This window comes from Oncorhynchus gorbuscha, linkage group LG25, assembly GCF_021184085.1.
Source record: "Oncorhynchus gorbuscha isolate QuinsamMale2020 ecotype Even-year linkage group LG25, OgorEven_v1.0, whole genome shotgun sequence".
In the NCBI taxonomy this organism is placed as follows: Eukaryota; Metazoa; Chordata; class Actinopteri; order Salmoniformes; family Salmonidae; genus Oncorhynchus; species Oncorhynchus gorbuscha.
The window spans coordinates 11,784,168-11,801,019 of record NC_060197.1 but is presented as its reverse complement, the minus strand read 5'-3'; the positions used below and the strand labels follow the sequence as shown (position 1 = coordinate 11,801,019).

The window sequence follows — 16,852 nt, the reverse complement described above, 5'->3', positions numbered from 1 at the left end:
AACCCAACATGCGTTCTGTCCACTATTTAACAAACGCTAAATTGGGTTGTTTTTAGCCTATCATTTTTTTTTATAGTGCACGGGGTTACCCACACCTTGTGTAGCTATTATTAACGCGTTCATGTTGTCAAGCAGTTGTCTGCGTAAAAAAGGGTTACATTTTTATTTCGAAAACACCTGTGAATGAGCGTCCTTCCTCTGCTCGTCTGGAAGCCTTTGGTTGGCTAGCTGAGCTCAAAGTGTGGTTAGCATAACATGACAACATCCCTGTTTGTTCTCTCTCTGCTCTCATTAGACATTATATATCAACATCCCCTCTGGCTACATTTTATTCCCAGGGTCACTGGGCTTTTACTGCTGTTCTGCACATTGTGCTAGCTGGGCTATGTCTTAATGGGGCAGATTAGTGGGCTGTTGTAGGAATAAGTTAGAGTGTTTACAGATAAGTGCGTGTGAATACTGTATGTGGGTGTATACCTGTGTGCGATTGTGTGCATGTGGATAGAGCCAGGGGGTAAGCATCCTGGGGACATGCTTAAGCGGGGGGGGGGGTAATGGCTGTATCGTCGTACTTTCTTTTAAAGATTTCTGCGGGGTGGGAATGTCTGTTTGTTTTTCGCCATTTCTTACAATTCTCTTTCAACCATAACTTTGAAATGTCTCACTTTTTATGCACTGTGCCTCAATAGCTGTATTCTGTATTTCCTGTTTTCTTTGAAAACTCAACATGTTTGCCGTTGTATTTCTCGTTCGTTCCTTGGGGCATGCTGTTCTGAATCTAATAACTTTTGATGACAATCTGCTTGTATTGTATATCATTGTTACCATTGTTTGGGATATACTAACTATTGTTTTTTTAAATTGCTTTAATGATGTACAATATTTTTTCATGTGAAAAGAGAAAAAAGTCCAACCATTTTAGAATGGTATTGTATAATGTGTTGCCCCTGGAGACAACTCTGTAAATGTAAAATACCTTTCTTAAAACTACCTGCTTCTGGTTTTCTGAGAGATTATCTACACAAATTTAATTAAACCTTATCTGTGACCAATGGATCATCCCTCCTTTTCTTCCCCAAACTCTTTCTTTATGTAAGTTTTCCTTTTTCCTGGTGATTATTATATGTTTTTTTCAACTTGGCTCTTTTGCACCAATCAAACGTATCTGTGTCTCATATCAATTATGTGGGCCGGGACCAGAGGTAATTTCCAGTGTCTCAACCTGGGTTCTTCATGTCTCATTTGATAGCTTGGTTCTTACACACCTCTGCACATTCTAATGAGAACCCTTGTTCAAATAATTACAGCAGTAATCCCGGAGGAGATGGGGTAATTTATTTGCGGATGGTTTTTCGCTTTACACCATTAATACAGTACCTTTCATATGGACTCCCATCTCCTCTCTCTCTTTATTTTCCTTCTATCCATCCCTCCCTCCCTCTCTCTCTTTGTCTATCTTTCCATGGTCTTACACTCCATCTCCATTGCCCCCTTCCGTTTCTCGCTCTCTCTCCATCTTTCTGTAGATTATTTAAATAATGATCTCTCTCTCTCTCTTTCTGGGTTCTGTCTTGCAACGGTGATGCCGTCTATCTCATGAATGACAAATGCCCTCTCCTTCTCCTTGTCATCCATTTCGTTTCCCGTTAGATGAGAACAAAGACAGTCCCCTGCGTGTAGCAGCATCCGTACATCATCCAAAAGCACTTTATTTGGTTGGGTTTGGTTTGGAAAGCAATCAGTATCATAAAGTCATACAGCAGAGATAAATCTGTATGCTAGAGGGAGAAAAAGCTGTAGATATGCCAGGGGAAGATTTTGGGAGAAAACCCCCAACAATATATATTTTTGATAATACATCACTTTATATGTTTTAATTTATATGACATGATCTTGTAATAATTCTGTGTATCCCTCCTTCACTCAGTGGTGCAGTAACATTATAGCGATCAATATGGACGGATTTATCAGTGATCACTAGCTAAACCTTCACAGGAGCCTACAGTAGGGCCATAGTTAGAGGGCAGAGGTTAGAGGTCAGTGTAGGAAGTCATTGCAGGAGAACTTCCCCGTGGTGTTTTTGTCAAAGAAAGAGGTGAGGTGGAAGAATTCCTCCTCGGGTAGGTTCACTCTGAACTGCCTTAGCACCTGTAGAAATACACAATCAGGATTATCTGCTTTGTGTGTGTCTGTGATTGTGTGACATGTTATTAGTCAACAGCTTTTTAAATAACAGTAGATTGTTGGACTATACCTTTATGAATTCCTTCATGGAGATTTTGCCACTGCGGTTGTGGTCGAAAGTAACAAAGTTTTGCCTCATGGAGCGCCAGAACTGCTGGACCGGGTCATAGAGCCTCAGCATGGCTTCCACACACTGTCTACAGAAAACACCCACACTCATCTGGACCGCAAGGGAACCACAACCAGACCGCATCAGGACCACACAGGAGCAGAGTTAACAAACACCCAAAGACCATTGCGTGGATGTAATCATTCCAATCATATCGCTATTTTGTACACATTAGATTATGAGTTTAACTCAGCAAAGTAGCAGTCTTTATGAACTTGTTCTGAAGGACCGTTCCAGCATTAAGTACACAAGGGGTCTCTGGTTGCCTGGCTACCCAGACTCCTTGCTCTTGCCAAACACTACGCCACGCCCACGGACGTTAGTTTCCTCTCCGCAATCTGAGTCTGGATCTGAGTACCTCCCCGACTCTTCACCGAATGCAAACACATTCTGGGCTGTCTGATTGGAACACACATGGGTACAGTTTGATTGGTTAGAGAAGATCCTCGTCGCCACAAACGACTTGAATGATGGCAGTCTCAGACTAAAGTATGTGGCGGACGACAGAGCAGCAGCAGAATCATTTAGTGTGATTCGTCAGGCTAGGTCTCTGATTTATCACACAGATGGTTGGTTTGGTTAGTAGATAATGAGGGTTATAATTGTCAACCAAAGCCAGAACGAGAGGGGGTTTGGATGGTTTGCAGCTCGCAGGTTGCCAGACAAGCTCTCACCCACTCACTCTGGTGAGGCTTGGGGCCCTGCTTAATGCTAATGTTAGTAGCCCATTGGGCGGGGATCTTCTCCAACCTGGCAACCCGCGTGTCATTTTTATAAGCTTTTATTAACATACCTCATCGTGCCAAAAGCAAACAAATCACCAAACTTGACAAATATGGTTGTCAAGGAGACAGCAGAGAGCCCGAGGGTGGGAGAGGTCCCCACTGAGCGTACACAATCTGGAAACCCACCACCACCGCCCCCTCGTTTTACTTTACATAGCCACTCCCCAGACACCGTCCCCAGAAAAAAGTGACAGTTAATGAGCCAACAACGGACCAGAGAGAGAGAAAAGAGTAGTATGACAAAAGAGGTATATAAAATATCTGTTTTCTCTCCCCAAATACTAATTTACCACAGTTCCTGCAGTAAAAACATTTATGTTCATACAGCACCGTGTTGACAGTAAGTTAAACTGGGGTGTACAATACCGGTGTAGTAGGGATAGGTAGTTAAACAGGGGTAAACAGTACCAGTGTAGTGGGGAGAGGTAGTTAAACAGGGGTGTACAATACCAGTGTAGTGGGGAGAGGTAGTTAAACAGGGTAAACAGTACTGGTGAAGTGGGGAGAGGTAGTTAAACAGGGGTAAACAGTACTGGTGTAGTGGGGAGAGGTAGTTAAACAGGGTAAACAGTACTGGTGTAGTGGGGAGAGGTAGTTAAACAGGGTAAACAGTACTGGTGTAGTGGGGAGAGGTAGTTAAACAGGGGTAAACAGTACCGGTGTAGTAGGGAGAGGTAGTTAAACAGGGGTAAACAGTACCGGTGTAGTGGGGAGAGGTAGTTAAACAGGGGTAAACAGTACCGGTGTAGTGGGGAGAGGTAGTTAAACAGGGGTGGACAGTACCGGTGTAGTGGGGAGAGGTAGTTAAACAGGGGTGTACAGTACCAGTGTAGTAGGGAGAGGTAGTTAAACAGGGGTGGACAGTACCGGTATAGTGGGGAGAGGTAGTTAAACAGGGTAAACAGTACTGGTGTAGTGGGGAGAGGTAGTTAAACAGGGGTGGACAGTACCGGTGTAGTGGGGAGAGGTAGTTAAACAGTGGTGGACAGTACCGGTGTAGTGGGGAGAGGTAGTTAAACAGGGGTAAACAGTACTGGTGTAGTGGGGAGAGGTAGTTAAACAGGGGTGGACAGTACCGGTGTAGTAGGGAGAGGTAGTTAAACAGGGGTAAACAGTACTGGTGTAGTGGGGAGAGGTAGTTAAACAGGGGTAAACAGTACTGGTGTAGTGGGGAGAGGTAGTTAAACAGGGGTGTACAGTACCGGTGTAGTGGGGAGAGGTAGTTAAACAGGGGTAAACAGTACTGGTGTAGTGGGGAGAGGTAGTTAAACAGGGGTAAACAGTACCAGTGTAGTGGGGAGAGGTAGTTAAACAGGGGTGTACAGTACCGGTGAGGCCTTGGAGGATATATGTGACACACACACATACACACACTCAGCCAGGTACAATCCAACAATCATATTGTTTTGTGGTGGATTGTGAATTGAAGTTACATAAAATAATTATTGACTGGGGATAGGGAATCAGGCACTGGGCTGTACGTATATCACTCTGTGATTAGTTGTTTACCCAGGAAGCAGTTTGTGCCGATCTCTCTGTCTCTGTCTTCTTCCCTGCACCTCTGGATGTCCCTCCAGCAGCGCTGTACCTCCCCCTTCACCCTCCTCTCCACCTCCCCACAGTCCACCAGGGGGCTTTCCCTCTCTTACCCCGCCGTGGACAGACGCCTGGCCCTGCTGGACACACCCACCTCCGACTGGGGAGAGGGGGACAAGGACAGGGGGATTGATAATGTGTGTTACTTTCAGTCCTAGATTAGAAGAGATAAGGTATGTGTATTACTATTTGGATGCCATCCTAGTTAGGTTTGGGTATCACTTCTGGTCATTCCCAGAAGCATACAGAACTAACCTTAACTAGGATGGCTTCTATAAAGCACCTTTTTTAATTGTTTTATTTAACATTTATTTAACTAGGCAAGTCAGTTAAGAACAAATTATTATTTACAATGATGGCCTAGGAACAGTGTGTTAACTGCCTCGTTCAGGGGCAGAACGAGAGATTTTGACCTTGTCAGCTCAGGCATTTGATCTAGCAACCTTTTGGTTACTGGCCCAACGCTCTAACCACTAGGCTACCTGCCTAGTGGACTATCAAATACAAAGATGGAGATAGATGTGTAAACTGAAAAGCATCATGTATCCGGTACCTTTGAGCATTGGAGGATGAGGCCTGTAGTCTTTGGCCTCTGTAGAGCTAGTGGGGAAGATGACATATCTATGGGGCCAGGGGATGGTGGTGATGGTGACATCATATCTATGAGCCCAGGGGATGATGGTGATGCGGATTTCAGGGGACAGATGTCCTCTGGGTCTGTGGTCTTGTCCCTTATCGCAACAGTTCCCCTGGCGTGCTTCAGGAACTCCCTGTACTCCAGATCCCCCAGCACATTCACTGGCAGCTTCTCCCACACCCTCTCGAACTGAGGAGAGCGAGGAATTACACGTTTAGTACACACACACATCATACCCCACATTTTCAAACTGATATTCACACATACACACACTCTCTCATTTACACACAAGCTTAATGAACTTCACGGATGGCTAACGTTCTCAATAAGTAGTCAATAATTATCAACACATACAAATTTGTTTTGGATTTCAATAATTAAAAACTAAGGAGAACTTGGCAAATGCATCAAAAGTGTAAAAAGCTCATTTACACACACGCACGTATGCCTATTCCTGTTGTTTCTGCATGACAACCCATTGATAGAGTAGAATTGAATTGTGCCAAGTACTTTTTTTTTGTAAGAGCTTAAATAAATAAAAAATGTAAGAAGCTATACTGTATGAGCCTACTGAGACCAACCCTGTCAGTTTACCTGGTCACAGGTGAGCCTCATGAAATGGCGGTCACACATCATTCTGAAGTCCTCTTTGGAGATGGTGTCGTGACCTACTCCTTGGTGATGGTGTACAGGCGGGCGGAGACAACTTTCTCACTGACCTACTCTGTCTAACCAATCCTCAGAGGTCTGCACACACACACACACACACACACACACACACACACACACACACACACACACACACACACACACACACACACACACACACACACACACACACACACAGATGCATAATGCACATGCAAAAAGCCTACGTATAAACAGAGTACGGACCGCCCTCACACACACACACACAGACCCAAAAACACACGATCAGGTTGCATAGGTTGAACTGGTTGAGGAAGTCTCTCCAGTACACCGTGTAGTTATCCCAGCTCAGCTTCATTCTGTCGAGCAGGAATCTGAACTGGGGGTCCGAGAGGCGGGCACAGAAATGGCCCAGCACCCGCCGGAACTCCAAAGGGGGGACCGCCCCGTTCCCACTCCTGTCTAAGGCAGAGAAGGCCTGAGAGACCAGATGGAGAGACAGGTAAGTAGGAGTAGGTGTGGCTGACCAGACAAGAGTATGTCTGAGCTTCTGCAAGTAGAAAGGACCTTCCTCAGTCTTAATACATATTAAAAAGCACAGTTAATGTGTTACAATTTAAATAGTTTATTACTGTAAGTAGCTAAAACAAATTGACGTTAACTGTATATGTTGTTGACGTTTTACAGTGTAAGAGGCCTTCACAATGAGAGCTAGGGAAGAAGAGGGATAGAGTGTCGGGAGAGGCCTAACCTTGTGGAGTATATCCATCGATGTGACCAGTTCCCGTATCCTACCAGCAGCTCTCCCAGGACTGAGCCACTCCAGACTCTCGGCTGGATCAGGGGATCCACAGGGCCTAGGGGGGTGCTCACACCCCTTCCCTGTCCCGTGGTCAAATGCCTTCAGGAAGTTCACATAATGCAACTTCCTGTCCTCACTGTTCATTGGAACCTTGAGTCTAAAATATAGAGGAGGCAGAAGTATCTAAGTATTCAGCAGATACTAATATCAATTCAGCATCATTTCAACAGTACTCAACATCAGTTCAACAGTATTCAACATCAATAAATGTGTCTGCTTCCTGGAAAAAAACAAAACTTTTCAGGGAATGAAAAAGGGTTTATTTTCAGATCTACAGTGGCAAGAAAAAGTATGTGAACCCTCTGGTTACCTGGATTTCTGCATAAATTGGTCATAAAATTTGATCTGATCTTCATCTAAGTCACAACAATAGACAGACGCAGTCTGTTTATACTAATAACACACAAACAGTTATATGTTTTCATGTCTTTATTGAACACACCGCTTAAACATTCACAGTGTAGGGTGGAAAAAGCATGTGAACCCTCTTTAATAACAGGTGGACCCTCCTTTGGCAGCAATAACCTCAACCAAATGTTTTCTGTAGTTGCAGATCAGACTTGCACAACGGTCAGGAGGAATTTTCGACCATTCATCTTTACAAAACTGTTTCAGTTCAACAATATTCTTAAGATGTCTGGTGTGAATTGCTCTCAAGGTCATGCCACAGCATCTCAAATCGGGTTGAGGACTTCAGAAGGCATATTTTCTTATTTTGAAGCCATTCTGTTGTTGATTTACTTCTGTTTTGGGTCGTTGTCATGTTGCATCACCCAACTTCTGTTGAGCATCAATTGGCGGACAGATAGCCTTACATTCTCCTGCAAAATGTCTTGATGAACTTGGGAATTCATTTTCCTGTCACTGATAGCAAGCTGTCCAGGCCGTGAGGCAGCAAAACAGCCCCAAACCACGATGCTCCTCCACCATACTTTACAGTTGGGATGAGGCTTTGATGTTGGTGTGCTGTGCCGATTTTTTCTCCACACATAACGTTTTGTGTTCCTTCCAAATAACTCAACTGTAGTTTCATCTGTCCACAGAATTTTTGCCAGAAGCGCTGTGGAACATCCAGGTGCTCTTTTGCGAACTTCAGATGTGCAGCAATGTTTTATTTGGACAGCAGTTGCTTCTTCCGTGACATCCTCCCATGAACACCATTCTTGTTAGTGTTTAAAGTATTGTAGACTCGCCAACAGAGATGTTAGCATGTTCCAGAGATTTCTGTAAGTCATTAGCTGACACTCTAGGATTCTTCTTAGCCTCATTGAGCATTCTGCACTGTGCTCTTGTAGTCATCTTTGCAGGACGGCCACTCCTAGGGAGAGTCCTGAACTTTCTCCATTTACAGACAATTTGTCTTACTGTGTACTGATGAACATCAAGGTTTTTAGATATACTTTTGTAACAATTTCCATTCAAGTCAACGATTCTTAATCTTAGGTCTTCTGAGATCTCTTTTGTTCGAGGCATGGTTCACATCAGGCAATGCTTCTTGTGAATAATTAACTACAATTTTGTGAGTGTTTTTAAATGGGCAAGGCAGCTCTATCCAACATCTCCAATCTTGTCTCATTGATTGGACTCCAGGTTAGCTGACTCCTGACTCCAATTAGCTTTTGGAAAAGTCATTAGCCTAGGGGTTCACATACTTTTTCCAACTTACATTGGGAATGTTTAAATGATGTATTCAATATAGACAAGAAAAATACAATAATTTGTGTGTTATTAGTTTAAGCACTAAGATGAAGATCAGACTAAGATGAAGATCAGATCAAATTTTCTGACAAATGTATACAGAAATCCAGGTAATTCCAAAGGGTTCACATACTTTTTCTTGCCACTGTAGTTTACAAGTGTCACGTCCTGCCTGACCTTAGTTATTTTTTTTATGTCTCTATTTTGGTTTGGTCAGGGTGTGAGTTGGGGTGGGCATTCTATGTTCTTCATTCTATGTTTTGTTCTGTGTGTTGTATTTCTATGTGTTTGGCCTGGTATGCTTCCCAATCAGAGGCAGCTGTCAATCGTTGTCTCTGGTTGAGAACCATATTTAGGTGGCCTGTTCCCACCTGTGTTTGCGGGTAGTTGTTTTCTGTCTTTGTATTCTGTACCAGACAGAACTGTTTCTTTTGTTATTCAGTGTTCAGTTTATTTAATTAAGATGAACACATACCACGGTACACCTTGGTCATCACCTTCTTCAACCCACGACAGCCGTTACAACAAGACATTACTTTTATTAGTCCTAGAGTCATGAAATGTTCACATAACAAATTGTGTGCTATTATTTTGTTAAAATAACATTGGCAAAAAAATTAGATTCAAGATTTTTCCAGGATGACGACGAAGATAGATTTTATTATAACCCAGTCTGATCATTGTTAAGGTGTGTTAGCTATATGAAGGAAGGGAGAGGTCTTTACAATGAGTGACTTATTTATGTATGTAGGTGGTGGGTGAGCTGGTGTCTGTGTAGGGCACAGTTGTATCTCTGGAGCAGACTCTGTAGGTCCTCCACCCTGACTAGGCCCTCTCTCTTCTTATCCAGATGGTTCAGAGCACTGCTCAACCCCTCACAGTTACCCTGCCCCACATGCCTGGATGGTCAAATAAACAGCACACAGAGTTATTATTGATCAGTTCTTTGGCCAAAGCTCAGACGGAACTCTAGAAGCATATTCCATTGAATTAAATTAGTAATTGCACTAATTAATTGAGTTGATCACTCTCCACTCACTCAATGTAGCCCCTGCAGAGAGACCATGTATGGGGGTGGTGTCTGCATCCTTCCTCACATGTCCCACCTCCTTTGGATCCACGCCCAGCTCTCTAGGAACGCAGCACAGGTGAGGTAGCCACGCCCTTTTCCATCATACCTGTCAGTGGAACAGTGTTTGGACAAATCACAGCTCTGCATTGATATTGTTGAATGATTTACTGGCCCACAATTCCTCTAACGCATCAGGACTGATGGGGAGGTCATAGGTAAAGAAGAGAATTCTGAGGTCCTTCTTGAAGACCAGACCCTGACCATCTTCATCAAAGCGACAAATCACCCGGAGGAGGTAAGATCATCCATAATGGGGTACCTCTCACATGTTGGCATATACATTATCCTCTTTGAGACATGAGCTTCAGGGTAGAGGTACAAGTTAAACCAGACTGACCTTTGACATAGCAGTGCATCTTTGGCGGGGCGTTGGACACCAGGTGGTCATGCAGTTGGTCTGGCCTGTTTGAACCGCATCAAGAACACACACAGAAACATCTCTGCTACATTTACATATGAATCCCGTCTAACCTCACACACACACTTCCCACAAGACCCTACTCACCCATTGGCTGGCTTGAAATTCTGTCTGCGGGTCTTGCCGCTTGATTGAACGAGGGTGAAGAACTCTGGGTAGTTGAGGTTGGCTCCAGGCTGCAGGCCCAGCAGCTGCAGCAGGCGCTGGTACTCCCTCTCCTTGGTGACCAGGCCCAGACTGTCATACAGCTCTCTGAAGTCATGCCTGTCCACCACGCTGTCACAGTTCTGATCCATCACACGGAACGCTGACAGGATGTCCTGATTGGACAAAGGTGATGATGGCATGGTGATTGGTTGTGTATATTGAGTACAATTAGGTTGGAGTCATTAAAACCCATTTTTAACCGCTCCACAAATTTCTTGTTAACAAACTATAGTTTTGGCAAGTCGGCAAATCTACTTTGTGCATGACAAGTAATTTTTCCAACAATTGTTTACAGACAGATTATTTCACGTATAATTCACTGTATCACCATTCCAGGGGGTCAGAAGTTTACATACACTACGTTGACTGTGCCTTTAAACAGCTTGGAAAATTCCAGGAAATTATGTCATGGCTTTAGAAGCTTCTAATAGGCTAAATTACATAATCTGAGTCAAATGGAGGTGTACCTGTGGATGTATTTCAAGGCCTACCTTCAAACTCAGTGCCTCTTTGCTTGACATCATGGGAAAATCATGGGAAAGTCATGGGAAAATCAAAAGAAATCAGCCAAGACCTCCGAAAAACAATTGTAGATCTCCACAAATCTGGTTCATCCTTGGGAGCAATTTCCAAAGGCCTGAAGGTATCACGTTCATCTGTACAAACAATAGTACGCAAGTATAAACTCCATGGGACCACTCAGCTGTCATAACGCTCAGGAAGGTGATGCGTTCTGTCTCCTTGAGAAGAACGTACTTTGGTGCGAAAGGTGCAAATCAATCCCGGAACAACAGCAAAGGACCTTGTGAAGATGCTGGAGGAAACGGGTACAAAAGTATCTATATCCACAGTAGAACAAGCCGTATATCGACATAACCTGAAAGGCCGCTCAGCAAGGAAGAAGCCACTGCTCAAAAACCGCCATAAAAAGGCCAGACTATGGTTTGCAACTGCACATGGGGACAAAGATCTTACTTTTTGGAGAAATGTCCTCTGGTCTGATGAAACAAAAATAGAACTGTATGGCCATAATGGCCATCGTAATGTTTGGATGAAAAAGTGGGAGGCTTGCAAGCCGAAGAACACCATCCCAACCGTGAAGCACGGGGGTGGCAGCATCATGTTGTGGGGGTGCTTTGCTGCAGGAGGGACTGGTGCAAGTCACAAAATAGATGGCTTCATGAGGTAGGAAAATTATCTGGATATATTGAAGCAACATCTCAAGATATCTGTCAGGAAGTTAAAGCTTGGTCGCAAATGGGTCTTCCAAATGGACAATGACCCCAAGCATACTTCCAAAGTTGTGGCAAAAATGGCTTAAGGACAACAAAGTCAAGGTATTGGAGTGGCCATCAAAGCCCTAACCTCAATCCTATAGAAAATTTGTGGGCAGAACTGAAAAAGCATGTGCTAGCAAGGCCTACAAACCTGACTCAGTTACACCAGCTCTGTCAGGAGGAATGGGCCAAAATTCACCCAACTTATTGTGGGAAGCTTGTGGAAGGCTACCTGAAAAGTTTGACCCAAGTTAAACAATTTAAAGGCAATGCTACCAAATACTAATTGAGTGTATGTAAACTTCTGACCCACTAGGAATGTGATGAAAGAAATAAAAGCTGAAAGAAATAATTATCTCTACTATTATTCTGACATTTCACATTCTTAAAATAAGTTGGTGATCCTCACTGACCTAAGAGAGAGAATTTTTACTAGGTTTAAATGTCAGGAATTGTGAAACTGAGCTAAAATGTATTTGGCTGAGGTGTATGTAAACTTCTGACTTCAAATGTATGTATGGAACATGTATGTTATTTTGCAAAACATTTTCTTCTTTGGCATTGTATTATGCATTCTTCTTCAACTGCCTTTGCAGCGCTGCAGATATAACATAGAAAGGAAAATCATCTGTGAGGGTTAGTAGCCCAACCCCTCGTCATCTTATCCTGTCAGTACTAGGTGTTTGTGTGTGCAGTATAGAATGTGTATATTGATCAAAACAATTGATCCCAGAGGTAATGGAGTGTGGAGTTGTGTAGTGGGCGTGGACGGTTCCTCTCTCTCACCCCGTGGATGTTCTCAACCCTCTTTTTGATCACACTGGGGCAGTCCTCTGCTGTCAGGTGGCGTGGCTTAGCCTGCAGGTTACCACGGTTCACCAGGCTGCTCGTTATAACACACACCTGTCAGCATCGTTACACGCACCTGAGCGTCGTCAGACTCACCTGGACTCCATCACTTCCCTGATTACCTTCCCGATATATGTCACTCCCTTTGGTTCTTTCCCCAGGTGTCATTGTTTCTGTTTCATGTCTGTGCATTGTTCGAGGTTCTTGTTTTGTATTATGGTCTGTTTATTTGATTAAAACACTCACTCCAGGAACTTGCTTCCATTTTGGCCCTAATCTATGGATTTCAAACACCTTTAAAAAATAAAAAGTAGCAGCATGGATCAGAAAACCAGTCAGTATCTGGTGTGACCACCATTTGTTTCATGCAGCGCGACACATCTCCTTCTGCATAGAGTTGATTAGGCTGTTGATTGTGGCCTGTGGAATGCTGTCCCACTCCTCTTTAATGGCTGTGCGAAGTTGCTGGATTTTGGCGGGTCCTGGAACATGCTGTCGCATCGATCCAGAGCATCCCAAACATGCTCAATGGGTGACATGTCTGGTGAGCATGCTGGCCAATCCATTTTCAGCTTCCAGGAATTGTGTACAGATCCTTGCGACATGGGGCATTATCATGCGGCGAATGAATGGCACGACAATGGGCCTCATGATCTCCTCACGGTATCTCTGTGCATTCAAATTGCCATTGATAAAATGCATTTCAGTTTGTTGTCCGTAACTTATGCCTGTCCATACCATAACCCCACCACCATCATGGGGCACTCTGTTCACAATGTTGACATTAGCAAACCTCTCACCCACATGATGCCATCTGCCCGGTACAGTTTAAACTCTTCATCCATGAAGAGTACACTTCTCCAGCATGCCAGTGGCCATCCAAGGTGAGCATTTGCCCACTGAATTTGGTTACTGCAGTCAGGTCAAGACCCTGGTGAGGATGACAAGCATGCAGGTGAGCTTCCCTGACATGGTTTGTGCAGTTTGTGCAGAAATCCTTCGGTTGTGAAAACCCACAGTTTCATCAGCTGTCCGGGTGGCTGGTCTCAGATGATCCTGCAAGTGAAGAAGCCGAGTGTGGAGGTCCTGGGCTGGCATGGTCACACGTGGTCTGCGGTTGTGAGGCCAGTTGAATATACTGCCAAATTCTCTAAAATCTACACAATATATTTGATGAAATATTAAGTTTGGCCTTTACTACTATACCCCATTAAAAACACAATAAATAACACATTCATAAATGGAAGAAAAAAAACTGTCAAATAATAAATAATAAGAAATAAGGTTTTGAAGTGTCTGTCATATATCTTCGAGATATAAGAAAGCTCAGGACATTTTTTTGGACACATATTTAACCTCTTATTTTTGTTGGCACAAAACTACTTCCATGCTTCTATTCGTTTGTATGGGTTACCTTCAGACAAGTCAAAACGGAGAACTCCTTCGTGTTCGTGAGAGTCTCCCCTTTCTGTAAATAATAGATTTTTTGGGATGTCTCATGGTCTGACAAACACCTCTGGAGCTTGGCCACCTTCCACCGTAGATGCGAAAGGCTGACATAGGCGGCTGCGGTGGATTGAGATCCAGTCCATGCAAAGTCCCTGATATCTCCAGCTTAAATTTACGGATATTGATTTGGATTTTTTTATATTGTGTTACTTCTATTAACGCACCCTTGAGTGTAATAAGTTATATTCTTCAAGAATCAAGGGGTACATATCATTCATTTATAGGTTGGAAAAATGGATGCATCAACAGCAGATTGCCCCTTTTTAATGTCATCCCTATCGTTATTTGATTGACTTCTAAGAGTTCAACTTGGCATGTCAAATGTTAATGTTCCCAGTTGCAAAAGTTTAAAAGGAATAATGTCAGGCACAAAATTAATAACGGAGGCTATCCTCTTATATTTATTGATAAGGTTAAAGGATTCATTTCAGTTTTGTTGGCTTTTTGTGTAAAATATGCAATTGCATGTTATTTACTGATTGTAATGCAATCTCATTGTCTGAAATTACATCAACAAATTAGAATTTTGTTATAGTTTCCACTCAGATAAGGCATTTGTGTTTTTTTCTCACAGAAAAAGAACCCCTCACAACTGCCAACGTCAGTAGTCCTTTAACTGCCTGACCCATTTTACATCTAAATAGGATCTGGGTACTTTTTTCTCTCCAAATCCTTTAAAACACAAATGTTGCACTTTGTAAACATGGCTAAGTTTAGGTCCTGATTCTGTTTAATGTAAAAAAAATATATATATATATTAAATCAAATTAGAGTGGTGCCCTGCTGCTTCCATTCTGCTTCCAAAGCTCATAATTACCCCAAACAGTCAGCAATAAGAGGGATTCTGCTTCTCTCTCCTCTCCTCTGTACTAATGAGAGATGGAGAGCTTCTCTAAAACTCTATTTATAATCCCAATGAGCTCTCCAATGATTCATGTGCTAACAGAGACATCATTCTACAGGAGTCAGGGGGGGTAGCCTTTGATCGCCGTGGGTGGGGTGCTGGTTGGGGAGGGGCTGAGGATTTCTGAGGGCTTTTCAAGTGGAATGACCCTCTCTTTAACTCCCCTTGCTAGGACACTAATTTAGAGAACAGTCTGAGTCTCTTGACCATGGCAGGTTAAGAGTCACACTCGACTCGTACCACCATACCTAGCCAGGAAAGCCGAACAGGACATTTTTCCGTCTTTGAAACCAAGCGATAGGTTGAGCTTGCTTACTGTCACGACTTCCGTCGAAGTCAGTTCCTCTCCTTGTTCAGCGGTCGACGTCACCGGTCGTCTAGCCATCGCCGATCCACCTTTCATTTTCCATTTGTTTTGTCTTGTTTTCCCACATACCTGGTTTACATTCCCTCATTACCTGACATGTGTATATAACCCTCTGTTCCCCCCATGTCTGTGTGTGGAATTGTTTGTTGTAAAGTGTATGTGAACTTCAGACTGCTTTGCGACGGGTTATTTCAACCCATATTTTGTTGTTCTGGGTGCCGTTGGTTTTGCCTCATTAAACCACTCCGGTTATTACCCAGTTCTGCTCTCCTGCGCCTGACTTCCCTGCAGACAGTTACACACCTCTTACAACTACATTTGGTCAAGGTGCATGTCTTGTACAAAGGTGTCGGAAAATATACTGCACAATGACTGTATGGTGATATAATCTTCATAAAAAGAAACTGTGGCTCACATAAAGGACCACTAAGGTCAAGGCCCTGAGAGCTTGACAGTTTTCTACTTCTTATTTAGTTCCAAGCAGAGCTCAAGTACAGCAGGGGTCAAGTAGAGGTCCAGTATACACGACTGTCTTGACCTCCTGACCTTCTTTAGATCTCTCAACGACAGCATTCCGTCTGAGCTACTGGCCGTTGCCCGGAAATGGTTGTCGAGGGTAACGTGTCTGTGGTCCAGCCTCTCTTTGAGCATCCTGAACATAATGTTCTCCACCGTGCGAACCCTTGGACCCCCCCACAGTGGTGCTGGGGGAACGCACTGGCCTGTTGTTCACCAAGGCATTCTGGGATTGGGAGTTCAGTCTGTTGGTGGCAGAAATGTAGTACATTTTGTGTTGGAACAAAAAACACTTCCTCTCTAACGCCTCTATTACTTAACTTTACCCTTTGTCTCTGTCTGATCACCTTTCTCTCCCTCTCTTTCTCTCCATCTGTCACTTTCTCCCTTCTATCTCTCTCTCTGCCTCTGTTCTCCGTAACTGTCAGAGCCCTTGTGGGGGTAGTGTATAGTTCCTGTCTGTGTCTCTCCTGTAGGCAGGCCCAGGGCCCTGAGGAACTGGCTGTACCTGACCCTGCATGACCCTGGGTCTAAACCGGCCTCACACAGCCAGGAGTACACAGGACACCAACACAACATATCACCTCTAGAGCCGCCTCTGAAAGAATAACAAGGTAATGAATTGTGTTAACATTTTAAAAGGATGTTTAGATTTTTAATATGTAATCTTCAAAATGTATGGAATTTCAGTTTTATATATATATATTTAAATAAACCGATAGAGTTGTCGATCCATCAGTTCAAATGGTAATTTTCAGTAGTTTTTATGTTTTTATCATTTTTGGAGGACGTAAAGTCCTGTTGAAGTGTGTGTGTGTGTGTGAGAGGGGCAGGCCATAAGATTGTATGATCCTTCTCAGGTCTCCATGGCGAACAGAGCCTGTCTGTCGAGGGTCACAGTCCCCTAAAACCTCCAGCATGGGACCTATCTGATCACTCAGCTTACCAGGCAGCAAGCCCTTCACCTGCAGACACACACCTCAATACACACCCCAATACACACCACAATAGACACCTCAATACACACAACACAACAGAGAGGAACTGTATATGTCTATGTTTCATTACTCAATATACTAAAATGGGAGAAAACA

General features: G+C 43.5%; 1 protein-coding gene across 1 annotated transcript; it reads right to left on the bottom strand.

Annotated features, from left to right (window-relative positions):
• Positions 1–2,037: 2,037 nt before the first annotated feature.
• Positions 2,038–15,893, bottom strand: LOC124013571 (EF-hand calcium-binding domain-containing protein 6-like). Its single transcript, XM_046327890.1, has 13 exons — positions 15,781–15,893; positions 12,400–12,496; positions 10,217–10,449; positions 10,049–10,113; positions 9,828–9,915; positions 6,771–6,978; positions 6,303–6,497; positions 5,288–5,560; positions 4,788–4,834; positions 3,028–3,103; positions 2,628–2,752; positions 2,255–2,381; positions 2,038–2,148 (listed from the first exon to the last, which is right to left on the bottom strand). The coding sequence occupies exons 1-13, from the start codon at positions 15,891–15,893 to the stop codon at positions 2,038–2,040; spliced, it is 1,758 nt and encodes a 585-aa protein (XP_046183846.1).
• Positions 15,894–16,852: the final 959 nt, after the last annotated feature.

Bases quoted from the DNA above. Each gene is read 5' to 3' on its own strand.
- LOC124013571 (XM_046327890.1), bottom strand. From the start codon at position 15,893: ATGCTCAAAGAGAGGCTGGACCACAGACACGTTACCCTCGACAACCAT. The intron at 5,561-6,302 runs GTGTGTTTTTGG...CGCTCTCCTCAG, and splicing joins TCAACCTATGCAACCTGATC to TTCGAGAGGGTGTGGGAGAA. The intron at 3,104-4,787 runs GTAAGAGAGGGA...GCGGGTTGCCAG, and splicing joins AGGCGTCTGTCCACGGCGGG to GTTGGAGAAGATCCCCGCCC.